Here is a 27,528-nt window from a genome sequence, read left to right on the forward strand (position 1 = left end):
AGGAGCCACAAGCAGAAATGAGAGTGTATGGAAGTTCTATCACACAGCTAAAACTCCTTGCACTAGTGAAACATTTGGATTCTGGCTTTAGTAATTGCCGTGACTAGCCTGTCATAATGAAAGGGCCTTTTCAGTGGTGGCACACAGCCTTGGAATGCTGTCCCATTCTGATACAGTGGTGCCTCGCAAGACGAAAAGAATCCGTTCCGTGATTCTCTTCGTCTAGCGGTTTTTTTGTCTTGCGAAGCAAGCCCATTGACGGCTTAGCGGCTTAGCGCTATTAGCGGCTTAGCAGCTTTTAGCGGCTTATCAGTTTAGCGGATAAGCAGATAAGCGGCTTAGAAAAAGGGGGGGGGAGGGGGAAAAAATCGGAAAAACTCGCAAGACATTTCGTCTTGCGAAGCAAGCCCATAGGGAAATTCGTTTTGCGAAGCGCCTCCAAAACGGAAAACCCTTTCGTCTAGCGGGTTTTCCGTCTTGCGAGGCATTCGTCTTGCAGGGCACCACTGTACCTTCACCACACCAGGTAATTTTATTTTCCCAGTCTGTGTCCTTTTTTGAACTGGTCCTATTGAATTATTTTTATGCTGCATTTTTAGATCTGCTACCTTTTAATGCCCTTTATGTTGTTTTTAAAGTAAGCTGTGAGCATAAACATATCAGCCAATAGAGGGATAATTAATAAATTCTGCTTTGCATTAAGAAACCTTAGACACCCCAGTTTAGAACTTCCATAGAGAATTGAGTTCGACAGCTTAGATTTGTGTCTTTCATGAACAAATTGGGGGGGATATGGCTACCCCATATTGGAATGTATTATGGGGATATTGAGGACTGCTTTTAGAATGGGAAAGTAGATTATACATTTTAATTAAACCAAATAACCCTTACTTATGCATTTCCCACTGCATATCTTTGATTGTATATTTGGCTCAGATCCGCTAAAGAGTTTTGCACTTTGTTACTGCTTTTCTCTTTTTTTGGCAGGAGGCAAGGGTAGCCTTCGTGCTTCAGATTACTGCTATCTCCCATGGGTTGTCCAGCAAGGCCTGGCACACCCCCAAGGTAAAAGCATGTGACTACAAACCGTTATAAGAGCCGTAACTTGGCTGTTGCAGGGACATTGCTTCCCTTTGTCTTCTTGTTCTTTGATTGCTGACCAAGCAGCAAACCACCTGGGGCAATGACTGTTCTACTGGCTGCCTTACTCTTGGGGCTGGCTATCCTATCCTTCTGGAGGATGGCAAAAGGGAAACTGGAGCCCAAGGCAAACTACCCCAGATGCCTGCCATCCCTGCCAGTCATCGGAAGCCTCTTTTATTTTATTGGACATACCCAGTACCATCTCTTTTTCCACAGATTGCAGCAGAAGTATGGCAGCCTCTACTCCTTGTACATGGGCTCCAGTTATGTAGTAGTGGTCCACGACTATACCCATGCCAAAGAGGTGCTGCTTAAGAAAGGGAAGATCTTTGGTGGCAGACCTCAAAAGGTAAGCAAGCTACAAGTGTCTTCCTTATTTCTAAGCCATGAAATCTGGTGGGTAGAGAGGAAGAGGTGATGAAACAACAGAGTACAGTCATACCTCGGGTTACAGACGCTTCAGGTTGCATTTTTTTGGGTTACGGACCGCCGAAACCCGGAAGTACTGGAATGGGTAACTTGTGCATGCGCAGAAACGCCGAATCGCAACCCACGCATGTGCAGATGCACCGCTGCAGGTTGCGAACGCTGCGGGTTGTGAATGTGCATCCTGCACGGATCACGTTCGCAACCCGAGCGTCCACTGTATGTTCTTTTAAGTTCGTAACCAGAGGTACCACTGTATATTGTTAAGTTATGACCTGATGTCTGCAGCAGAAAACAGGGTGGTTTTAACATGAAAAGGGACATACAGGTGATGAGCATTAAATCCTCTAACCTCTCCTCTGTGTTCAGTCATCCCAGAAACATTATCTCCAGCCCAGAACAGGGTACTAGGATTGAGCTAGGCTAGAAGAAATATACCTGAAATTTACATGAGTGATTGTGCATGGGAAATGAGGTGAGCATTCATGGCTTGCTCTATCACACTGCATTTTGCCCTCAGCGAAAACTGTTATAATTCTATGAACATGCATTTGCTCTTCAGAGCATGATACAAGTGGGCTTCTGTACTCCTTGAACGAAAGCATCACCCATTTTGTTCCTAAGGAAGAGTTACTACTTGGGTTGCTGAGTTAACTGCAGGTTATAAATTTCTGGAACTGGTTTATTGAATAAGATTATTGATACCTGTAGTACAGTATTCTCTACTCTGATTTGCAGCAGCACTCAAGGGCTTTGGCAGATTTCTTGCCAGTACCTAAGATCCTTCTAATGCAGCTGTCAAGGACTGAAACCGGCACCTTCTGCATAAAAAGCATGTGTTTCACCACTGAGCTGTTGCCTTGCCACTCCTATGAACTTGTCTTTGTAACCCAATACAAAGAGAGAGAGAAACTATCTGGAGAGCAGCAGCATGGCCAGGAAGAGGCAGATTCTGATAGGCAGTTTCTGGTTGATTATAACCCTTTTCTGTCCTATACTTTTCTTAACTTTCAAAAAGAAGAGGTGAAGAAGCAAATGCTTTCATGCATCTTACTTTTAGATTATACTTATTTTTCATTGAAACATTAGCCTTGGCATGTCTAAGTGCTTATGATCTATATGCATTATAGACATTACACAGTCAATATTCATTCAGTTTAAAATACATAGATGTGGATCGTGAGCTATGTGGTTCCTTTAGTATGATAAATTAATGTTTGCTGAGTTCTAGGTAGTACTTCCGCCTTTCTTTAATCAAATATAATTTGTGGCCTTAGACAAAGTGGCATGTTCATATATTTTGTTTTCCTACCTTTCTGATGTCTGGGAATCATTTAGGTTCTTCTCCTAGGATGTTGACTTTGAAGAGGGATGTATATATATACAAAATCCAACAGTAAAATTACTTGACTATGCCATAAAACAAGGCTGATTGTAAGATCTGCAGCGCTGGAATGGTTCCAGAGGTGCTTTAGGAATTATTGGTCTTGGCCTCTGAGTAATATGCAACATTTAATAACCTTTCAAAGAATTTCCCAATTTTATGACCCAGATAAATTGCTGCACCTTCTGTTTTGCTTAAAAAAAAAAAAGTGCAGCCGTAACGAAAATAAAGAAAACAAAGAATCAGAAATGTAAACCAGAAAGTGTTTGATTCTTCATTTTCTTGTTAAGGTAGCATTTTTTAACAATTCAATAAAATAATTTTAATAAATAAACGAATTGCTGCACTTCTTAAATTACACCCTCATACCTCTTCAGCGTGAATGCAGGTTCCCTAATATACAGATGAAAAGGCACTAATGTTGCAGTATTATGTCTACAGTGGTACCTTGGTTTAAGATCAGCCCAGTTTACAAACTATTCAGTATAAGAACTCCACAAAACCGGAAGTAGTGTCCCGGTTTGTGAACTCTACCTCGGTCTACGAACGGAAGCCAAATGGTGGAAGGGCACTGGTGGCGGGAGGCCTCATTAGGGAAAGTGCGCCTCGGTTTAAGAATGGTTTTGGTTTAAGAACGGACTTCTGGAATGGATTAAGTTCGTAAACCGAGGTACCACTGTATTCAGAAGTAAGTTCCATTACATTCACTAGAGCTTACTTACAGCTGAGTGTAGGACTACAGCCGAAATCTGTTTTAATTCCAGGATGAAGGAACATCCTCTCTTCTGTAAAAAGAGAACAATTCTGGGGGGAAATAGGCTTTTAACATACAAAACTGGTTTGCATATATTTGCCCATTTTAAGCCATAATAATTAGGGAATAACAAACCTGTATCAGTGATATTGTGAATAACTTTTCAGTCTGAAGTGGCTTTAAAAAGTAAATTTTAATCAAATGCAGAAGAATGAATCTGATGAAAATAGTTGTTTGTGTTTTTCCTCCTTCCAAGTAAAATAAAACTACAATGCTGTTAAGTTTTCTTCTTCATTGATCCAAGGTGACAACAGACTTGCTGACTCGAAACGGAAAAGACATTGCATTTGCCAATTACAGCCCGGTCTGGAAAGTTCAGCGCAAGCTGGCACATTCTGCACTCTCCATGTTTGGAAAGGGTTCTCTGGCCCTGGAGAAAATCAGTAAGTAAACAAAGGAAATGTTGGGATTGCTGTAAGAGAATTCCAAGAAGGGAGCTGAGGAGAGAAGATCCTAGTGATGACTCTTGTGGCCAAAACATTAGGGTAATTTGCTCCTCTTTGGCTGAATAACACTTTAAGCATTTGTTTTCAGAGCAGTGTTCATTCTCCTCCAGCCAGAGTGCAAATATACACATCACCAGAATTTAGGCACACACCACAAACCTCAGGTTGAGCTTAGGGAGGAATCTGTTTTTCCAGGTTGCAGCTGAAACTGGATTTATGCCATCACTCCCTGATCAGCTGGTGCATGCATCACTCTTGAAACCACCTCCTTACTTGCCTTCTCAGAACAGACATTGAAATAGAAAAATGATAGTTATGTGCAAAAATGTTTTTTAAAAAGAGTTTCAAACAATTTTTTAAGCAGATAAAGCAGTGTGAAAGTCCACCTGAAACATTGGGGGGGGGGGCGCAGAGGGGTGGCAACCAAATTAAATTATGTGTGTCCAGTCAGGAGTGAAGGTGCAGGGGGGAAAGAACTAGAGGAAGTGTACACCCATTCCCAGTTCTAAGCGTATCTATGCTTGCTCTGAATGTTAAGTCTGTTTCCAACCATTGGTACAGAGTTTGGGTGCAGTTGTGTTTGGCTGCCTAAACCTTTCAGAGGTAGAATTCCATCTTATGGTTTATGCTGGAGCAACTGTACTCTTTGGGGGAGGGAGCATTATCTTTCTAGAGCTACACTTTGAATAATTTCAGGCATGTATTAGGCACCTGCAACTTTAGGAGTAGCAATCGGATTTCCTTACAAATATTTTCTTTGTACAGTATTATATATTCTTCTCATCACACAGACTACTGGGGTTCAGGTGAATCATGGATTTGTAGTGTAATGGTTTGTTTGTTTTTATTAAAAAAAAAAAAACCCACACCTGTATTATATAATGTGAAAAGGTCTAACAGAATAGAAATAATCTCAAAGAGCAACAAAAAATAAATATATAAAACAGGATGTCCCAGTTGAATAACTATAGGAAACACATGATCACTGGGACAAAGAAAATTAGATATAATGTACTGGATCATATCCCTTCTAGGCATGCCCCTATGACCCCCTAATATATTTCAGCCAATCTTTGGGGTCAATTAAGAAGAAAACTCTTTGCAGGGAGGAGCAGCTATGATTCTGATTGTCTTCTATACGTATAGGAATTAATTTTCTCAGCCTGCATCAGATTGGAAGTATCATATGGGAGGAAAGGGGAGCAGGAAGGAGACTGTACAAAATTCTTAGTACAGGGCATCGTCTTGTTTTGTCCTTTACTGTCACTTAGTGGTAGTGGTCAGAACTTACTTGCAGTGTGGCCAAAGAAATACTCTTTATCAATCTCTTTCTGCTAAAGTAAAACAAAAATAGACAAGATCTCAAATTATACTGCGTATGTCAGGAACAATAGAATAGCTACCCAGACAGCAAGGATTCTTAATATGGGAAGTAGTATAGTCACTTCAGAAAGATAATGACCTCCTGACAAAGCCATTAGGGTAATTAGCCATTAGTTTGTGGAGGAAATGGCTTTGAACCCTTGTCTCCCAATGTGGAACCAGCGTTCTTATCTGATGGATTACCCTATTTCAAAGTTGCCCCATCTCCAAATCTGGGTTGCCAATGTCCCTCAGTTTCATCCTTTCATCTTTATTCATAACCACCTTCTTCTAGCTCCTAAAGGTTTTAACATCCCTTCATGCATCTCTTCTTTTAGTCTGTCAAGAAGCAGCTACTTTGTGTGAACTTCTGAGTGCTAAACAGAATTCGCCCCTGGACATGGCACCTGAACTGGCACGTGCTGTTACTAATGTGGTGTGCACCATCTGCTTTAACTCATCCTACCAGCGTGGAGACCCTGAGTTTGAGTCCATGCTCCAATATAGCCAAGGCATTGTGGATACTGTAGCCAAGGAGAGCATGTTGGATATCTTCCCTTGGCTTCAGGTGAGAGCTGGTGGGAAGGGCTAGCAACTAAATAACACATTTTCACCTGATTTGCCATTCTTCATTAAGAGAGGTTGAGGAGAGAGGGTTAGGTACTCTTTTAGGATAGATAGATACGATAGATAGATAGATAGATAGATAGATAGATAGATAGACAGACAGACAGTTATTCGAGTGGGCAATAGCATATAGATCAGCTAACTTAGAATTCTATGTGAGGGAGGGGAAAAAATCACTTTGTGTTCATTGAACAGAATGTGTTCTTTGTCTGGGCAAAATCCATAGTTACTTGTTTCAATAAGATATATTTGATGCAGATATTCTGTACTTCCATGTTCATGCACATCATGTCAATCTTTGCAGCGTATCGAAAGTCAGAATAGAGACCCATGAGGTTTTACTGGAAGAGAAATCATACTAAGTTATACAGTGGTACCTCGGGTTAAGTACTTAGTTCGTTCTGGAGGTCTGTTCTTAACCTGAAACTGTTCTTAACCTGAAGCACCACTTTAGCTAATGGGGCCTCCTGCTGTCGCTGCGCCGCCGCTGCACGATTTCTGTTCTCATCCTGAAGCAAAGTTCTTAACCCGAGGTAATATTTTTGGGTTAGCAGAGTCTGTAACCTGAAGCATATGTAACCCGAGGTACCACTTTACAGGGATTTTGAGGCATGTGCAGGATGCCAGAAGCATCTAGTCAGATCACAGTTTACATTACATGGAACAGATCTGTCTGCTTCATAACCCTGAGTGGCAGGGATTATCACAGGGATTATCTGGAGAGGGGATTATTTTCTGCAGACAGGAAAAGAATTGTCATTATGGTTGTTTCTTTCTCCAGTTCTTTCCCAATAAAGACTTGGTACTGCTGAGGAAGTGTGTGGAAGCAAGAGATCAGCTCCTACAGCAGAAGTTTGCAAAACATAAAGTAAGTAGAATACACTTAATATTATTGTTATTAATTACCTGTTCTTCACCCTAAGGTCCCAGGGTGGGTTACAACAATTAAAACACAATATTAAAAACACTTAAAAATAACTTACACACACAGAAGTAAGGTGGGTCCTAAAAATATGCACCTCAAGTCTCAAAAGCCAGGGTAAAGAGATGCTTATGCTTAGAGGAGCAAACCCAGCAAAAGAGAGAAAGCTGTTTCATGGAGATGGAAGGATCTGTGGATAAAAGCAATGAGCATCATAGCAAAATGAAAATGGTACTCCAATATGAATCACAATTAGAACACAATTTTGGATGATGAGAGAAAAGGGAAGGAGAGAAAGATGTGTGCATAAAGAAGGATCCTGCTTCAAGACTCTACGTCTTACCTTCTCCCACCTTTTTAACAATAGGCCCAGAAGTGGGAAGAAGCCTCAGTTCTGGTGCCTCAGTTCTGGAGCTCTCAGTCACCAGATGTCCTAAAGCAGGAAGATGGGGGGATGTTGGCACAGTAAGAAATGTTAAATTGGACAGAGCACATAGAATAGAAAGATCCTACATGCTTTGCTGTCATGTCTTTTGAAGCCCAGTCATTTAAGAAGAAATACAATATTTTATATATCATTTGTGAACCACAATCATTCCCAGAATGGTTCACAACAATAATAATCAGATTCATGGGCAAACCATATTACCCTCACTATAACAGATCTGGAATATCAGGTGCTGTTAGTGGCATCAACAATGGGATTGTGTGGCCGGGCATTACTGTGTTCTTCCTGTCAAGACAGTGGTTATACTTTTGGGGTTAGCTGCGGGAAAACCAGTTTCAAATCCTTGCTCAGCTTTGATTAATGTTCAGGGTAGCCTTGGGCACTAATCTACCTCACAAGTTTATTCTTCTTGTGAAACTAAAAAATGCTACTCTGAGCTTCTCACCTCCATAAAAGTCAAAGTCACTTTTCACAGTGACTAAGATTCATTCATTCATTTAACTTATGGGCAGAGATCAGGGCTGGCCCAAGAGACACCCAAGTATAGGGCAGAATATAAATAATAAGAATAAGAATAATAAGAATGATCAGGCTGCAATACCAGAGAGTAAGTGCTATTGAGCTCAGTGGGACATACTTCTCAATAGACATACAGAGTCTTGCAGTGTAAGGCTCAATTTACAATAAACAAATAAAACACTCTTCATGTTCCCTAAAAAATTGTTGGCTGCTGAACGATTACAGTGTTAATTACTTCCAAGCAAATATGCTTTGCGGGACAGGACTGCAGCTATTAGATATATAAAAAAACCTAATCTATACTGACTCGCCCATTTCATGATACTTTTGCCCATGTTCCAAAATGTTATATTGATCTCAACAGAATTTATTTCAAATTAGTGGGCATATAGTCACAGCTTCAGAATTTTAAAACAAGATTTGTATTTTATATTTTATTTCCCTCTTACGTGTTTTGGGGGAGGTCTGACAGTGGCAGTGGCTGGCAGCTGGCATTTTTAAAGACTTCTGACAGTAGTTGTTTGGGGGTTGGGGGTAGGTAGATGATGGCCTAGACCTTAAATTGTCGCTCGATCTTAGCCCACAGTTGCTTTCATCTTCTACCCAGGAAATGTTCAGCGATGACGATTCCGCCAATTGTTTATTAAACGTACTCCTGAGAGCCAAACTCAACATGGAAAACAACAACAGTCATCTGTTGCCTGGGCAGGAGCTGACGGACGACCACCTGCTCATGACAGTGGCTGACATCTTTGGAGCTGGTGTGGAGACGACCACAACTGTGTTGAAGTGGATTGTGCTCTATCTCCTGCACTACCCAGAGGTACAGCTCCTCTAGTCCTGCCCAAATTCCTGGGGATTCTTGACAGTGTGTTATGTGAACAAGACAGAGAAGAGTAGCATAAAGGGCAATCCTATGCAGGTTCAAGCCCCACGTTGATTCCTGCATTGCAGGGAATTGGGCTAAATGACCGTCGTGGTACCTTCCAACCCTACAATTCTATGATTCTATGAAACAATCAATATCAACTAATGCAAACAAGTCAGGATGAATGCTCAATAAATAGGTCATATGGAAATAGGAATGGGGGAGAATTTTGATGTCGTTCTCATTTAAAGGTGAACCTATCTAATTCACACTTTCAGAAACAGTATGTGAACCAAAAGAAAGCCATCCTTCAAAATTAACACGTCACTGAATTTTGCAATGCAGTTCTCCTACCAAGTAGTGGGTACCAAAAGTGCATATACTAGGGTAAAGTATACATATAAATGCATGTATTAGTTAAAATAACACAGAAAAGTGCATTATATTTGGGGGGAGGAATTGCTTTGCAAAAAATGTATATTTGGGCAAAATTGTATACAAAAATGTACACATTGGGAGAAATTTGTGCTAAAATGCTGATGAATTTTCACGAGGACTTTAAAAAAAATCACAAAAGGATGTGGAACTGAATTTAAAATGAGAAACTGAGAGAAATTGAAATTGAAAGATTTGCTCATTCCTATCGGGAAGTGACCTTTCTTCATGGGACTGCACCATTTTTAGAGGCATGGAGAGGGGGAATCACCCAATCCACACACTGATGCACCACATGCAGTAATTAAAAATGGCTCCCTAGTGGCAGCATATGTTCCAGCCCTCCCCAAACAAGCAATACCATAGCTTCCCGCACCCCTCTGTTAGCACAGGAGGTCTTGGTAAATGGGAAGTGGAAAAGCTGTTATCCACTAGCAGTGTAGTTTCTCACACCTACTGCGTGAGCAAAGGAATACATGAAGCCCTATTTCAAAAGTACTTGAAGAGGCAGTAGCTTTCTTTCCACTGTTGAGTCGCCCAACTGTAAGAAAAAGGGTAAGGCCGACAGTTAAATAAATTAGGGGGAAAAGAGAGCTGAATTGCAGACTTCCTAACCTGCTGCTCTCATTGTCTGATTTGTCTAACTCTTATACACATCCCAGGTGCAGCAAAAGATCCAAGAGGAACTGGATCAGAAACTTGGCTTTAACAGATTTCCTCAGCTTGATGACCGGCAGCACTTGCCTTATTTGGACGCTACCATTAGTGAAACTCTGCGCATCCGGCCTGTAGCTCCACTCCTTATCCCACACGAGGCACTGGCAGATACAAGGTAAAGTCCATTTCCAAAAGTGAGATCTGCTGCAAAGCTAAGGTGTGGAAGGAGACATAAGGGCATCAGTAAGAGGAAGCGGATGGTGCTGTGGTCTAAACCACTGAGCCTACGGCTTGCCAATCGGAAGGTTGGCGGTTCGAATCTCTGCAACGGGGTGAGCTCCCGTTGCTCGGTCCCAGCTCCTGCCAACCTAGCAGTTTGAAAACACACCAAAAAAGTGCAAGTAGATAAATAGGTACCGCTCCGGCGGGAAGGTAAATGGCGTTTCCATGCACTGATCTGGTTTCACCAGAAGCGGCTTAGTCATGCTGGCCACATGACCCAGAAAAACTGTCTGCGGACAAATGTCGGCTCCCTCGGCCAGTAAAGCGAGATGAGCGTTGCAACCCCAGTCATTCGTGACTGGACTTAACTGTCAGGGGTCCTTTACCTTTATCTTTTTAAGAGGAAGCCACTGATGGCCTTTGTCTTTCTGCAGCATTGGGAAATACGACATTCCTAAGGGAGCTCACGTTGTGATTAACCTGTGGTCCATTCACCATGATGAGAAAGAGTGGGACAAGCCAGGGGAATTTAATCCAGGTGAGTCTGCCACACTGCCTCCTGGCATGTGTGTGTGTGTGTGTGTGTGTGTGTGTGTGTGTGTGTGCGCGCTGCTTAAATTCCCTTTTTGTCTGGGCAGGGTGGATTTTCAACACACTTTTTCTATTCCTTTTCCAGCCCAGTAACTGAAACTGACTTGGTCACATCTCTGGCGGGCTAGGGACAAAGATGAAAGTTGTTTCCTAGTTCTGATGGATCTTTCAGCGGCCTTTGATACCATCAACCATGACATCCTTCTGGAGCTGGGGGCACTGTCATACAGTGGTTCCGCTCCTTCCTCCTGGGCCGTGCCCAGAAAGTGGTGTTGGGGGATGAGTGTTCAAACCTCTGGGCTCTCACTTGTGGGGTACCTCAGGACTCTATCCTCTACCCCATGCTTTTTAACATCTATATGAAGCTGCTGGAGAGATCATCAGGGGGTTTGGGCTGGGTGTTCATCAGTATGCAGATGACACCCAGCTCTACCTCTCTTTTAAATCAGAACCAGTGAAGGTGGTGAATGTCCTGTGTGAGTGCCTGGAGGCAGTTGGAGGATAGATGGCAGCTAACAGATTGAGGTTAAACCCTGACAAGACAGAAGTACTGTTTGGGGGGGGGGGGACAGGGGGCTGGTAGGGGTGGGGGACTCCCTAGTCCTGCGTTATAGAATTACTGTCCACAGGCACATTTGGGAAGGGTCTGTAGCAGATGTGAAGAGCCTTCGGCCCTCCAAATATTTGTTTATTTCAACACTGTGTATACTGCTTGATCACAGCAATACTGGAGGAGCATTATAATAAGACTAAAAATGAGTTAAAACAATAAAATCAGAATTCATTCAGAAAGCCTGCTGGAATAATTTAAAAAGTCTTCGGTAGGTGTCAAAAGTGCAACAGGAAGACAGGAGTGCCACAAAACTGGGCCCACAGTACTGAATGTACGAGCCATGCACCTGAGCCATGAGGAGCCACTAATAGTGACTCCCCCAAAAGGCCTTAGTGCCTGAGCAGGGATATAAGGGATCAGGTACGAGGTGTCCTGGACCCAACTTGTTAAACGGCTCATTAAAGAATACAAGAACCATGAACATGATCTGGTAGCATAGGAACTACAACTCCCATCAGCCTCAGCAAGCATGGCCAAGGACCAGGGATGATGGGAGTTATAACTCAGCAACATCTGGAGGATCAAAGTTTCCCTTCATCTGGTCTATAGAGATATTCCAGCCAAGTTCTTGTATGGCATCAGTTTCAGTTTTATTTATGTTATCTGGGAATATGTTTATGTGTGTTCTTCCTCCCACACAGGACGTTTCCTGGATAAGGATGGGAAGAGAATCGCCTCTCCCTCGCCCAGTTATCTTCCCTTTGGAGCTGGTATCCGGGTTTGTTTGGGAGAAGTCCTGGCCAAGATGGAGCTGTTCCTCTTTATAGCTTGGACCTTGCAGAGATTCACACTCAGCGTCCCTCAAGGCCACACACTGCCTGAACCAGAGGGGAAATTTGGAGTTGTGCTTCAAGTACCAAATTTCAAAGTGAAGGCCACACTGCGGGAAGCTTGGAAGGCCAAAGTAAGAGAGGAGTGACGTTATTTGGCTCTCAGACAGCCTCCCTAAATGGAAAGAGACCAAAAATTACTTCAGCTGGTTCAGTAAAAGGTTTACTGGATAAGTGTGTCAAGAAGGGGAAGTAAACTGCTTGGTCAAGGTCACGAGCCACTATCTACATAGTAGAATATATTAGGCACATTGGACAAAGGCAGAAAAGACACCACAGTTCATAAGAAACTTTTTTGACATCGAAAGTTGCATCTTCTTCCATCTCTCCCTCAGACTCCAATGGAATAACTCAGAATGCAGTGTTTTGCATGGCAGAGCAGTGACAACTCTGAAGTGTCTCTAAACAAAGAGGTCACCCCATTTGTCTCCCTTTGCTGGACTCCTGTCATTAACCTATACTGTTAATTTTCTTTCAGTGATCTTAACCTGTGGAACACAGCTCACCCATTTAGATATGAACTTTGCCCCTTCTGTGTCCTCCCATTCTTATTTTTTGGTGCCGCCATTGACGTTAGTACAGGATCCTCAAATGCTTGTGCTGAAAGATCTGGTCATGATTAGTTAGGAAATCAACAGACACCAGCCAAAGCACTTGCACAACAAATTAGGGAAAGCCCTGGTTTGAGAAGAGCATGCATAAAACAAGGACAGAGCGCTGCAAAACCATTGTCATGGGCCTTATGTAACTTAACTATGAGCACCAGAGGCAGATGGGAATACTGTGATGTCTCTGTTGTTTGCCAGTACCTATGGACAGCAGCAAAAAATCCACAACCTTGAATGCAACCCATTTTATGTCCTAGTACTTTCTGTAGAGAGGGGAGAACATTAGCTGTCCAATGATGGGATTAAAATAGCTTTAGGAAGTGTGTCAGAAGAAAAGCAAAGCTGGTTGGTTCTTATCTAGGGGGAGCGCAGGCAGACGCTGTGGATATAATATCAAATGATAAGGGGGTTACTTCAAGGAAGAAAAATAGCTCTCATTTAAAGGCAGGATATAGTTAGGGAGGTCTAATCAGCTGGCTCTACAGTGGGTGAGAAGAGCAATGGCCTCATACCTGAGCTGGAGTCTGTTCACAGCATGTATTTGTTCAAAACTGAAGCCTATGCAGTACAGGAGAGTTAACAAATCTGTGTCTTCCAGATGTTGATGGACTACAAGCCCCATCCCTAATCACTGGCCATTCTGGGTGGGACTGATGGGAGTTGGAGTCTAACAATATCTGGAAGGCCACATGTTACCCATTCCTGCAGTAAAAGCCTTCTGCTACAAGGATAGGGCTTCCTCAGATTTATAGGGCTATTCACTTGTATTACTACAGAGAAGCCGCCAGAAACTAATTTCATCCACTTCCAAATTTGGTACAGCTTACGTCTACCCCACTATATCCTCCCTCTAGAAATACCATTGAGTTTAGTTACCTACATCCTATTTCTCTTATATATGGTTTTTCTTCCCCCCACATATTTTTGATTTTCCACCTGCTGTTATGCTCAATACAACTGCCAAAAGGGTTTTTTCTTTTTTTCAATTTGCTTTTCTGTTTTATCATATCATCAATGCATACTGTGTTACAGTCAGACACAGGACAATTGGGGAAAAAACAAACATATATATATATATATATATATATATATATATATATATATATATACACACACACAACACATATATATGAATAATAATGGTAACATAGCTTATTCCTTGAGTTTGACTCTTATAAACCTTAGTTTTTACTCCCCTTCCACTCCTTCCTTGGTTTCCTAACTGCTATCTTTTCAACTGCATTTTTTTACTCTACTAAGTTGTTTTCAGTACCTTATATTATCCCATGTTGTAACATCTACTGCTGAGTGTTTTTTGTCAGCCTGTTACGATTATATTCTTGTTATAATATTTTTCCATATAATCGATATATAATGTCCAGTCTTCTTTTAAATTCTTATACAGTGGTACCTCAGGTTACATACGCTTCAGGTTACAGACTCCGCTAACCCAGAAATAGTACCTCAGGTTAAGCACTTTGCTTCAGGATGAGAATAGAAATCGTGCGGCGGCCATACGGCGGCAGCAGGAGGCCCCATTAGCTGAAGTGGTGCTTCAGGTTAAGAACAATTTCAGGTTAAGAACGGACCTCTGGAACGAATTAAGTATGTAACCAGAGGTACCACTGTAGTTCTTTTTTAATGCATAACTAGCAGTGAATTTTAAGTTTGTTTTCCACAATTGTTCCCACAGGTTCAAATCAATATTATGACCCACATCTTGTGCCCCTTTGATCACAGATGATTTTACAAATTCTTCATTTTAGATAAATTTTTAACGCTAAATTTTAATATTTCTTTTTCAAATTTTGATGTTTTTTCTGCGAATCCCAATTTCTTATCTACCTTAAATTTTGAATTGATTTGGTGATAATTTAGCCAGTCCAACACATACTCTTTAATCTCTTCATTTCCCCCCCTATTTTTGGTTCTCCTTCTGAGATGTCTAGCAATTCATTATTAGTACCCCAGTACCAATAAAAATTAATTTTTAAATTAATTTTTTATTAATTTTTTCCCCTTGTCTCAGCTTCTATTGGGAATAACCACTTTGGTGTTTGGTTTTCTAACAATTTTTTGTATTTTTCCCATACTAAGGTTTTTCTAATAACATGACTGGCGAAGCTTTTACGTATTCCAGCTTTGCCGTACCAAATACCAGCCATATTTGACATCATGGCCCTCCAAGTCTATCAACTGTGTATTTTCTAGTAATAAAGGTAAAGGTAAAGGTCCAGTTGTGACCAACTCTGTGGTTGTGGTGCTCATCTCACTTTATTGGCCGAGGGAGTCGGCGTACAGCTTCTGGGTCATGTGGCCAGCATGACTAAGCCGCTTCTGGCGAACCAGAGCAGCACACGGAAACGCCGTTTACCTTCCTGCCGGAGCGGTACCTATTTATCTACTTGCACTTTGACGTGCTTTCGAACTGCTAGGTTGGCAGGAGCAGGGACCGAGCAACAGGAGCTCACCCCGTCACGGGGATTCGAACTGCCAACCTTCTGATCGGCAAGTCCTAGGCTCTGTGGTTTAACCCACAGTGCCACCCGCGTCCCTATTTTCTAGCAATACCCAGTCTTTAATTCAACACAGGTAGGGAGCTTCAAAATACAATTCTAAGTCAGGGAGTGCAAAACCTCCTCTGTCTTTTATGACGATAAGTATCGTATGTTTTATCCTAGGTTTTTTCCCCCTTCAGATAAACTTAGACAGATCTTTTCACCAATTTTTCAGACATCGTGTATTGTTAAGTATTGGGATCATTTGCAATAGGAATAGCATTAGAAGAAATTAGGGAAAATTACCAGCTGGAAAATAAAAGAGAAAAAAGCGAAGAACTTAGGAGTGTCGCTATAGGTAAATAATCATAACATCTATAAAGATAATTAAGTGAGGAATTGGAAAGAAATTAAAAAAGACTTAGATATATGAAGCAGAATGCAATTATCATTAATGGGGAGAATCTCGGCAATAAAAATACTAAAAGGGGTTTATTTTTATTACTTATTTTGGAATATATAAATCTGATTTGGGGACTGTTTATTCAGCCAAAGGTTGACAGGGTGTGAACCCCATTAAGCTTCTGATTAAACATGGTTAGTTTGCATACCATTTGCAGCAGGGGCTCTACATTGAGGGGGGTGATAATAATTCAATGAATATGATTCAATAAAGGTGTCCTAGTTTTATTAACACAAACCAATTTTGCTTTTTAAAAATGCCTAGCTTTCTCGCTAAAAGCAACAATCCTACACTATTTACCTGGGAACAAACCACACTGGAAATTTCTTCCAATAGAATGGCAGCATAACTTAGCTAAAAAATGATTAAAATATAACAACTAGTAAATTAGGAAGCTTCAGCTATTTCAGAAGGGAATCTTTGCTATACTTCTATACTCAGATTGCTTCGAAACAAAGATACCATATTCAATGTGACATACTCCATGTTGATGTTGTCTAATCCAACAAAGTTACTGAAAGGTTTACAGAACTACAATCACAATTGCTTTCTTGGTTGGTTGATTCCTCTTTGCCGTGCGTTTGTGGGGAGGGCTCTTCCCCCTGCTAGCCCATTCTCCATCTTGGGCTTGGGGACGGGCCCCATACTCCACCTCAGCGTGAAGGACTCCAAGGAGGCCCGGGACACTGCTGCTGCCGCTTTGCCGGTGAGTCTTGGGGAGGACCGCTCCCCCTGCAAGCCCATTCTCCAAGGAGGCTCGGAACATTGCTGCTGCCGCTTTGCCGTGTGTTTGTGGGGAGGGCTCTTCCCCCTGCAGGCCCACTCTCCATCAGGCCAGGGGGCGGGGCCCACGCTCACCACCGCCGCAGCTTCGGGAACACTGGTGCTGCTGCAGCGGTTGTTTGAAGTGTTCTTATATGTTTTAAACTGTTTTTATTTTTTTCCTTTGTTGTACCACCATAAGCGGTGGTTTTTATCCATGTACTTTTATTTTGTTTTGATTTATTTTGGGTTGGGGTGGGGTGGTTGGGGAGTGGGGTGGGGATTGGTTTTGTTTTCGTGTAATTGTTTTTGTTTGTTTGCTTTTATATTCTGTAAATGGAGGCGAGTATGAGGCTTGGGATTCCTACTGTGGAGGGGCGAGGGAGGTATGGCGGTGGGGGCAGATGTCATAGGCGAAGGGGATCGAGATACGGATATGCTCGTACCCCTTCCAATCTGTGCCCCATCCCGAGAGACGAGGGTAGGGTGAGCAAGGATTACTCACCTCCGTCACTGGTGTTGTGCAATGCCAGGTCTATAGGCAACAAAACCGCCACCCTGCGAGATTTCTTCACCTCGCAGGGGGTTGACCTGGCATGTGTGACTGAGACCTGGGTGCGCGAAGGGGATACTGTTACCTTACGAGAGATGGCGCCCCCGGGTTTCTCCGTCCTTCACCAGTCGCGGACTGTGGGCCGGGGGGGAGGGGTGGCGTTATTAATCCGGGAAGATTGTTCTTTCAGGGCTCTACCATCGCCATCGATCCCCGGCATTGAATGTGTTGGCCTAGTGTGGGGCTCCGAGGTGAGCTTGGCTGTCTGGCTGGTGTACCGGCCACCTAGCGCACCAGCAGCCACCCTGTCAGGCCTGCTGGAGGCGGTGGCCGGCTGGGCCTTGGAGTTCCCTAACCTATTGGTATTGGGGGACTTCAACATCCATGCTGATGCCACTCCCTCCTCACAGGCTCTGGACCTGGTGTCTTCCATGGCGACACTAGGGCTCTCCCAGTTTGTTTCGGGCCCCACACATCAAGCAGGCCATACGCTGGATTTGATCTTTGGCGTCGGTATAGATGTGATCATGTTTCCTTCGATGAAGGTGCCATGGTCTGATCACTATGCTCTGAAAGCCAGGATTGACGTTCCACCCCCCCCCTGCTTGGGTGGCGAGCCAATTTGGGCTCGCCCGCAGAGGCTGATGGACCCTGATAGATTCCGTCAAGCCTTGCGGGACCTTTCTCCCCCTGGCGACTCATTGACTGAGCTTGTTGAGGCCTGGAATACCCAGCTCCTGGCAGCCATCAATGAGATCGCACCTAAGCGCCCTCTGCGACCCCGCAGAAACCGGGCTCCCTGGTTTACCGAGGAGCTCCGGAAAATGAAGCGGGACCTCAGACGGCTAGAGCGAGTATGGCGGGGTGCCCGTGACGGAGCTTCAAGAACATCTTATAGGGTTTTTATGAAAACCTACGAGATGGCAGTGAAGGCCGCTAAAAAGTCCTACTTCTCGGCCTCCATTGCATCCGCTAGCTCTCGCCCGGCGCAATTATTTAGTATAATTCGGTCTTTAACGTCCCTCGAAGGACAGCCAAATTTAAATAACAATCTGACACACAGCTGTGAGGCATTTGCGAGCTTTTTTGCGGAGAAGGTCTTGTTGCTCTGCCATGACCTCCCTGCCAATTTGGATACAATAAAGGAACTGGAGGCCCCTCGACTGTCCTCGGGTTCAGTATTGGACCACTTTGACTGGATATCCCCAGCTGATGTAGACAGACTCCTCCGAGCTGGAAAGCCCACCACCTGTTCTCTCGACTCGTGCCCGTCCTGGCTGATTAGAGCGTGTCCAGAAGAGGTGCGGGCCCCCCTGGGGGATATCATCAATCTGTCCCTTGGCACCGGGACATTCCCAGGGGAACTGAAGGAGGCAGTGGTGCGCCCGCTCTTAAAGAAAACATCATTAGATCCCTTAGATCTATCCAATTACCGCCCGGTTTCGAATCTTCCATTCCTGGGTAAGGTGATTGAGAGAGCGGTTGCTGAACAGCTTGGTAGGTTTCTGGATGAAACATCAGCTCTGGATCCATTCCAGTCCGGCTTCCGCGCTGGTCATGGGACCGAGACGGCTCTGGTCGCCCTAACAGATGATCTCCGCAGGCAGCTGGATCGAGGCGGGTCGGGGCTGCTGATTCTTCTAGACCTGTCAGCAGCCTTCGACATGGTCGATCACAAACTCCTGGACCACCGCCTTGCCGACGTGGGGATCCAGGGCACAATCCTTCAATGGCTGCACTCATTTCTCTCTGGTCGGGGACAGAGGGTGGCGCTTGGGGGGGAATTGTCATCCCGCCACTCCTTGGTGTGTGGTGTGCCTCAGGGTGCAATACTCTCCCCGATGCTTTTTAACATCTTTATGCGCCCCCTCGCCCAGCTTGTCCGGAGTTTTGGTCTGGGCTGCCATCAGTATGCTGATGACACCCAACTCTATTTGTTGATGGACGGCCACCCGGACTCGGCCCCAGACACACTGATCAGATGCTTGGAGGCTGTGGCTGGATGGTTACGTGGGAGCCGGTTGAAGTTAAATCCTTCGAAGACAGAGGTCCTCTGGCTGGGACGGGACGACATGGGACTGAGGGGGCAACTCCCATCTCTTGCGGGGGTGCAATTAGTGCCAGCACCGTCCGTTAAGAGTTTGGGTGTAATCTTCGATACCTCCCTCTCCATGGAGGCGCAGATTGCAGCTATAACAAAGGCGGCATTTTTTCATCTCCGCCAAGCTAAGCAGTTGGCTCCTTACCTCTCTCGCCCTGACCTAGCCACTGTGATCCACGCGACGGTCACCTCCAGACTGGATTATTGTAACTCGCTCTACGTGGGGCTGCCCTTGAGACTGACCCAGAAACTCCAGCGGGTGCAGAATGCCGCAGCGAGACTCCTTACGGGGTCTTCGCTTAGAGATCACATTCATCCGGTGCTATACCAGCTGCACTGGCTCCCGGTGGAGTACAGGATCAGGTTTAAGGTGCTGGTTTTAACCTTCAAAGCCCTATACGGCCTAGGGCCCTCGTACCTACGGGACCGCCTCTCCTGGTATGCCCCACAGAGGAACTTACGATCTTCAAATAAAAACACCTTGAGGGTCCCAGGCCTCAGAGAGGTTAGGCTGGCCTCAACTAGAGCCAGGGCTTTTTCGGCTGCGGCTCCAACCTGGTGGAACGCTCTGTCACAAGAGACAAGGGCCCTGCAGGACTTGACATCTTTCCGCAGGGCCTGCAAGACAGAGCTGTTCCACCTGGCATTTGGTCAGGGCGCAGCCTGACCCCCTCCTCTGGCAATCTTTACAAAGCTTTAGTTTATGGTTGCCATCAATTTTGACTTTAATTCATTTTTATAATGTTTTATAATGTCATACTGTTTTAGTGTTGTTAGCCGCCCTGAGCCCAGCTTCGGCTGGGGAGGGCGGGATATAAATAAAAATTATTATTATATTATTATTAGTAGTATATTTGCCACTAGACCTACAGACTCTGTTCTCCATATTCCTTGTATGCATGGATGAACTTGTGTGCATATTTTACCATCTTTGCTTCACACGCAGGTGGCGCTGTGGGTAAAAGCCTCAGCGCCTAGAGCTTGCCGATCGAAAGGTCGGCGGTTCAAATCCCTGCAGCGGGGTGCGCTCCCGTTGCTCGGTCCCAGCGCCTGCCAACCTAGCAGTTCGAAAGCACCCCCGGGTGCAAGTAGATAAATAGGGACCGCTTACTGGCGGGAAGGTAAACGGCATTTCTGTGTGCTGCACTGACTCGCCAGATGCAGCTTTGTCACACTGGCCACGTGACCCGGAAGTGTCTCCGGACAGCGCTGGCCCTCGGCCTCTTAAGTGAGATGGGCGCACAACCCTACAGTCTGTCAAGACTGGCCCGTACGGGCAGGGGTACCTTTACCTTTACCTTTATGATCTATATGTATTATGAATTCTGGCTGAATTAAAACATATCCCTCAGCAATTGATGTCACATTTCACTGAAGCAGAGAGCATTTACATTTGTCCTGGTCATAAAAGCAAAAGGTAAACGGTGCAAGTGTGCAGAGAAGCTAGAGATTGTTTTATATTATTTGAACTCACAGTATACAAAATAGCACCAATAACAGAAGTCACACTGAATAGGAACCAGCCTACCATCTCTTCAGTCCCCAAAGGCCAGATAAAGGCTTTAACTGATGTCGAAAAGACGCCAACCAGGAGAACAAATGTCTCTCTGATGGATGGGAGTTCCAAAACTGATCAAATTTGGCTACACAGTGACATTACTGGAGGCAAACAAAACCCTCACACTGCCTTCAATGTGAAGAGGCAGGAGAGAAAGGAACACAACCCTTATCCAGTCAACTGGATCAGTACTTCCTGTTTTGCCTTCCTGGTTTAGATGCCTATTAGCATTCCCTTCTCCCAGGCCAGCTATGCATGTATGCAGTTGCAGGACTGGTTGAAGCAGAATATGGATGAAGACCCACAACTGCATGCACATCCCACTGAAAGCAGTACAGGGGAGGTGGACAATACACACATTCAGATGAGCATCTGAACAAAAGTGTTGTTCATCTTTCAACAGGAAGCACATTTCAACAGAATGAGCATCCATAGTCTACTGCAGTTAGTCAACTTGGCCAACTCTGGCTGTTTCAGCAACTCTTCTGCACGTTAGCTGCCTTGCTAACAGTTTGCATATACTGTGGAGCTCGCTAGATGGCACCAGCTCACACATATTTACAACTGTTCCCAGTGATTATGATACAAGTCACTCAGCTGCAGTTGCAGTATTAAAAGATTCCAAAAATGAGAAATTCCAAAATACCAAAGTATCACAAAATAATGTGCAAGCTTTTGAGTTCTTAAGAACTCTAAATCAGGCTAGATGGTAAACAGCAGTGAAGAGAGAAAAAAGTAGCTTATGGATGATGCTGAAGACATGTTTTCTCTATCTGGTCAAAGTCTTAAAATAGAAAGGGGAGAGGAGGTAGCAGACATTCAAATGGGGTTTTTTTGGCCTGTTGTGCAGGTGTCAGTTTGCACCAAAGCCTGCTGGGAAGCAGAAGGGTAATGATGGCAGAACCCTCATCTCTGAAAACACAGTAGACAGTGACTGGTCCAAGGTCACCTCATAAGCTTCATGGTCGAGTGGGGGGTATGAACCCTGGTCTCCCAGGTCTTAGTCCAACACTAACCACCACACCACACTGGCTCCTTGTTTGGTATAAAAGAGAAATAAGAGAAACTAGTCCTTATGTTAGAAAAGCTGGAAATTACTTGTGCAAGGCAATAAGTCGATAGAATATAATTGTAGAATTGGAAGGGACCATGAGGATCATCTAGTCCAACCCCTGCAATGCAGGAACTTTTCACCCCGTGTGGGGCTCAAACCTATGACCCTGAGATTAAGCATCTCATGTTTTACTGACTGAGCTATCCAGTCAATTTGTGTAGCTTTACCTTGCAGTTTGAGAAATGCTCCTTCAGAGAATCTTCAAATGGTGTGAAAGATGTAAATTTGTACCATGCAGCAGGTTCTCAGAAACTGATACAATATTTTTTGTTAGGCATTTGACAGAAAATAAACACAGAGCCTTGCCAAAGCAACAAACAGCCTATCTGCATCTGCCATAATAACTGTCAACAATTCTAGGAACATCAAAAGCTCCAATATTAACTCCGTTTACCAGGAGGAAGTTCCATTATAGGATTAGGGTTGTGCTATAATTCAGTAGGATCTTTATTATCCTTTATCCTGAACCAGAACAGATCAGGGCTGCTTGGGAAACAAGGCTTGCCTGAGAAGATCAAGGCTACAATGTGTTGAGGACCAAAAAAAAAAAAGTTGTTCTGGGCTTATTCCAGTACCTTCAGCCAGTTAAGATGATCTGCTACACAGCAACGGGAGGCTGAGCTCACACCCTTTTTTTATATCCCCCCTTTTGCTGCTTAAGATCAATAGCCATTCAAAATATTCATTTGTAAGAATGCTGGCATTGTGTTACTTTTTAAAGTGAGCACTCCTATAATTATGAGATGGAAGCCATTATAGCTATCTAAGGCAGGATGAGAAACCTGTGAAACTCCAGGTGTTAATGGACGCCCCATCAAACCCAACCATCATCCATGGTTATGGATGCTGGGATCTGCAATCAAACAACATTTGGAGGGCCACATGTTTCCTATTTCAGGTCTAACATACTTATTTTAGAAGATCATCCCAGACTTGATGTGAAGGATAACTGAGCATATTCATTGTGTTCAGATAGCTTGGGCCATTAGTAAAAAAAACTTTCAGGTTTCTAGTGTGAATTTATTTTTCCAACAACTCGTGTGTTCTTCTTGACTAAAGATGCATTTTAATAATAAACTGCCCTCTTCCTGGAAAGTATATTCAATATAGAAAATCACCTCTTACCAAGCGAAGACTTTAAATGTGTGATGTGGATGCAGCCTTGTAGTGCTATATAGAGGGAGTCCACCAGACTGAGGACCTGTTATGTGGTGGCTAACTTCTCCTGGTTCAAACTGCTAGTCTCATGTCTATCAAGGTGCACCATGCATGGTATATAAATAGCTCATGGTGGATTGACTTAAAAACAACCCCAAGCGCTTAATTTTCTTTTCTTTTTTAAGTGTACATAGTAAGGAAAATAGTTAAGCAAGAGAGAGAGCTTAAGAAATGCTCAACACAGTGAAATAAGGAGTAGAAAGAGAATAAATACTCTACAATTGCCACAAGATGGAGATCATCCCCACACCTCTAGCTCTAAGCATTGGCTGTTGCAAAATAAAAATCAATCTCAAACCATGCAATCTTTGTGAGGGAAGTTCCTGGTTCAGGTCTCTCTCTCTCTCTCTCTCTCTCTCTCTCTCTCTCTCTCTCTGTGTGTGTGTGTGTGTGTGTGTGTGTGTTGGAAGGACTGCAACGAAGAGCTCAGAGTGTGCCACAGTTAACAGCTATTTGCCTTGGTAAGGTGTGAGATCTATTGATCAAGGGCTCCTAACAGCACAGTCCAGTGTATGAGGTTTTTGGGCCTACAAACTTAAGAAAAGAAACCCACCATTCTGAAAAGGTGTCCTTGTTAGTCCTTATACTTCTTTTCAGTGAGCAAGTTTTTAGTGAGAACCAGTCATGAGTTTCATAACCGGGATCATGTCCAATAACACTGGAAGTGGATAAGTGGGTGTCTTTTATGTAAGGAACAAAACTGCCATCGAGTTTTCCCAAACAGACTCATGCCACTCTCGCCATTCTATAAAATCACCAAGGCACTCACACATACACCCACAGAGGCCTTCTCTGCTCCCCTTCTCCCACTGAAATTAGACTGGAAAGAAACATGCTGTTGTAGCAAAAATAAGGTTACACTGAGACACACACACACACACACACACACACACACAGAGAGAGAGAGAGAGAGAGAGAGAGAGAGTGTGACATAGAGAGACATACAGAGAGATATGCACATGTTAATTATGCCAGTTTGCAAATGCCCTTACAGGCTCAAACAAACCAGATTTTGGCAAATTCTTTCACTCTTTCCCAGCCTGCTCTTCTCTTGATATAGTCACTAGTTTCTGACTAGGTATAGAATGTTTTCAACATAAAGCAACATGGTCAGTGGCTCTTGCTGATTAAGCTAAGAGCAAAATGCTCAGTACCCCCAAAATGATCTTCAAGGTGGCCAAACTCAGTTTGCTTTCAAGCTTTTGTTTGTGTTAACAAAATGTCACCCACTGACACGCCTGCATCCTTTTGCTTGACCTAAATTCTGCCTTCTTCCTTCGCTATCCAGATAGACATGAAATAAAGTATCCTTCCAGATTTAATATCAAGACCTGGGATGCCACTTTGGCCTATGATTTAATGACCTTGGATTTCCCATTCGCTGGTAAACACTCCCTCTGAAATCACTTCTATCAGTATTTATATCCCCACCAGCTGCCTCACAGCTTAAATTCCCATATTTTAGCTTGAGGCTCTGTCCCATAGCCCCAGCTTGCTGAAGCTCATATTTAGCAGCCTGCAATAGGTGCAGGCACATATATATAGATTAAAACTTCACCAGGGCACAATAGGAGAAATAAAACCGGATGACAGTATCAAGTCTCTCCACTTTCCATACTAGGTTACAGAAGATTAATTTTTTTAATTACTTGGCTGGGTGGAAAAGGTAGAATGCATTGCTTCAAATATAATTATAACATGTAGAGACTGGATATAATAAAATAAGAGATTTATCATGATTAGACAGCCCTGCAGTATCCTGGAACCACTTGGGGAAACCAGTAGTAGTAAGCTATTTGTTTGCAGGTCCATAGGTGCTAAAGTATTCTTATCCCTTAGAGAAAACGTATCCTTACACTTTCCTTTGTCAATAATAATACATAGGATGGAGTGAAAGGAGATATGTCCTGCCTTTCTGCCACTGGTTGTACTGCCACTTTGTATATTCCTGTTGCCACTGTCCAGGCTTCACCCTAAACAGATTATTATTATTTTTTAATTTGTATTCTGCCCTTCATCTGAAGATCACAGGGCATTTTGCAACATAAAAACACAAAATGAGAACATAAAATACAACAAAAATGAACCAATAATTTCCCTCCCACAAACTTATTTAAAAGGCAGTAGAATGTTCAATCAGCCAAATGCCCAGTTATAGAGAAACATGTTCACCTTGTGCAGAAATATATGCTGTACCATTTACACTGTCACTGATGTCAAACAGGATTAAGCAATCCAGCTTTCTCTCTGTTATCTTGGGGTGACACAGCGGGAAAAGTGGAAAATCCCTGAACACACAAAGCAACCTGGGGAAAAAAACACTATTGCAGTATTTTAGCATATTGGAGCTCTTACAAAGAATATGGTGGGTATTATCCAATGTTGTGCTACTGAGAACTATTTTCAATATCAAAATAGTCCCCCTCCCCACACACTTTCCAGGGAAGACTTTCTATATCAGTATATATTTAGAAATATTACAAAAGCATAGAAACTTGTCATCTCCACAGATCCATCAAAATTCTATAGCCCAGTTTGAAAGTGGTCATTGCTATTGAGACAGGTGCAAAGATACACTGAACAGATGCTGGATAATCTTCCCCGGAAGGTCTCATCCTGAAATAATTAGAGATCACTTCTCTTTACAACAGGTGGTTCTGACAATATTAGCCAATGCCAACACATTCCTTCTGTGAATCTTCTCAAACTCTTGGTCTCCACAGCCACTTGCTGCATGGGGCAATGCAATTTGTTTGTATGATCTTAATTGGCTTCTTGTCTTTTTAAGTGTCCTCTTATTGCTTATATTAAGAGACAGAGTCTGTCTACTCCCTTCATATGCTTTACCTTATGTCATACTCTCCAGTCTGCACATTTTGACATTGGTTGACTTTCACAGTCTCAATACCTTTCACTAGAACTATGTTAATGCATACCTTGTGCTTCATGCCAAAGGGTGAACAATTAAGACCAGAAATTTCCAGAAGTGGAGTTACTGATTCTTACTGCTAAGGGCTTTACAGACATCTTATTAAACACAATTCTTCATGACAGTGTGAGAGCAAAATGTCATGGACAGCCCTGGGGTTACTGTACTTAAAATCAACACCATTCCTTTTAGCACTCAGCTTCAGGGGAGTGCCCTGAATACGTGCCAGAAGTGAGAATTCAACATCTGAAATGGTTTCCAGAAGCAGTTTCACACCTACAGAGGACCCGATAGGGAACGAGAAAAAGAAAGCGTAGGCTGACTCTAATAGATGATAAACTCACGACAGCCTAGAACCATGGCTAGGTGATAGCATTACAAGATACGACGTATTTACATCACAAGCAACTACTTAATATTTGCGGGAATGTGTGCTTCCCCTTCAGCAATAATTGAACTTGCTAACACTGAGAGAACCTACCTAATTCAATGAGCAATGTCTGTCGATTTCACTGGAATCTGTTTATTACTGTTCCTTCAGATGGGAATAAACTTCTCCCGTTGCTTCCCATGCTGAGTCCTCGTGTGCTTCTGGCTCCCTGGGTAATTATACCAAGTTACACAATAACCCTAGGGACATATGAAGCAATGGTAAGCAGGAGATTGTTACTTTCTTGCAGCAGACACAGAACAAAAGCAATAAAGCATGGCGAATTAATACCAAAATACCTGTGGGCCCTCCAGCCTGGGCATGTGGCCAGATGAACTGGGAAAGCATGAACCCTCAGAGCACAGCTGCTCTTCAATCACAAACAAATCCAGAAAGAAATACTCTCCCTCTCATATTCCAAATGTCTTGCTGACAGTCTGGCTCTGAGGAAGCTGCTACAGCATACTTACCTCTCTGAGTATGTGCAGAAAATACATACTCATAGAATCATACAATTGTAGAGTTGGAAGGGACCGGAGGGTTATCTAATCCAACCCCCGTAATCTTGGATTTCTTAATTTCCTATGGATCTATAAAACTGTAGATTGGCACAGATGTTAATTATTCCAAGTCAATATTGCCCCCTACAGAGGAATAGCTTGTGCATTATATGGGGGAAACTTGTTTGCACAAATGTGTACATGATATTTGCACTAAAATGCTGGTGAATTTTCATTGGGATTTTTGTATTTGTTTTAAAAAATCACAAATTGCTGCAAGATGTAGAGAGCTGAATTTAAGATTGGAAAAAAGGAGAAACAGAGAGATCCTCCCATCCAAAATAAACAATCATAAGCTACTGAACACCACCAGCTAGGGAGCAACAATGGAAGGCACTGGCATTAAAAGGCCAGCTTGAGGGCTGCCTAGAGCAGGGATCGGCAACCTAAGGCGCATGGGCCACAAGCGGCCCATGGGAGTCGTTTA

General features: G+C 43.4%; 1 protein-coding gene and 1 long non-coding RNA gene across 5 annotated transcripts; one reads left to right on the forward strand and one right to left on the reverse strand.

The window, feature by feature from the left end:
* Positions 1-518: 518 nt before the first annotated feature.
* On the forward strand, positions 519-12,824 carry CYP17A1 (cytochrome P450 family 17 subfamily A member 1). Of its 2 annotated transcripts, none has more exons than XM_079977474.1 (8): positions 519-1,492; positions 4,012-4,150; positions 5,914-6,143; positions 6,984-7,070; positions 8,699-8,914; positions 10,057-10,226; positions 10,708-10,811; positions 10,950-12,100. In XM_079977474.1, exons 1-8 carry the CDS (start codon positions 1,184-1,186, stop codon positions 10,955-10,957), a joined length of 1,263 nt encoding a protein of 420 aa, XP_079833600.1. In that variant the 5' UTR covers positions 519-1,183; the 3' UTR covers positions 10,958-12,100. The 2 variants fall into 2 exon arrangements, with proteins under 2 accessions (XP_079833600.1, XP_079833599.1); XM_079977473.1 differs by lacking the exon at positions 10,950-12,100 and adding an exon at positions 12,119-12,824 and having other exon boundaries at positions 523-1,492.
* Positions 4,012-27,516, reverse strand: LOC307216862. 3 transcript variants are annotated; one of them, XR_013839345.1, is made up of 5 exons: positions 26,593-27,516; positions 25,355-25,488; positions 7,186-7,557; positions 5,505-5,544; positions 4,012-4,137 (listed from the first exon to the last, which is right to left on the reverse strand). It is a non-coding gene; the product is annotated as an uncharacterized lncRNA (long non-coding RNA). The 3 variants fall into 3 exon arrangements; XR_013839344.1 differs by lacking the exon at positions 25,355-25,488; XR_013839346.1 differs by lacking the exon at positions 5,505-5,544 and having other exon boundaries at positions 4,048-4,137.
* Positions 27,517-27,528: the final 12 nt, after the last annotated feature.

The sequence above is a fragment of the Podarcis cretensis genome (assembly GCF_951804945.1).
Source record: "Podarcis cretensis genome assembly, chromosome: 5".
NCBI lineage: Eukaryota > Metazoa > Chordata > Lepidosauria > Squamata > Lacertidae > Podarcis > Podarcis cretensis.

Excerpts from the sequence above, each read along its gene's own strand:
- CYP17A1 (XM_079977473.1), top strand. The coding sequence starts at position 1,184 with ATGACTGTTCTACTGGCTGCCTTACTCTTGGGGCTGGCTATCCTATCC. Across the intron at positions 1,493-4,011 it reads TTGGTGGCAGACCTCAAAAG|GTGACAACAGACTTGCTGAC; the intron begins GTAAGCAAGCTA and ends CATTGATCCAAG. Across the intron at positions 10,812-12,118 it reads GCCAGGGGAATTTAATCCAG|GACGTTTCCTGGATAAGGAT; the intron begins GTGAGTCTGCCA and ends CCTCCCACACAG.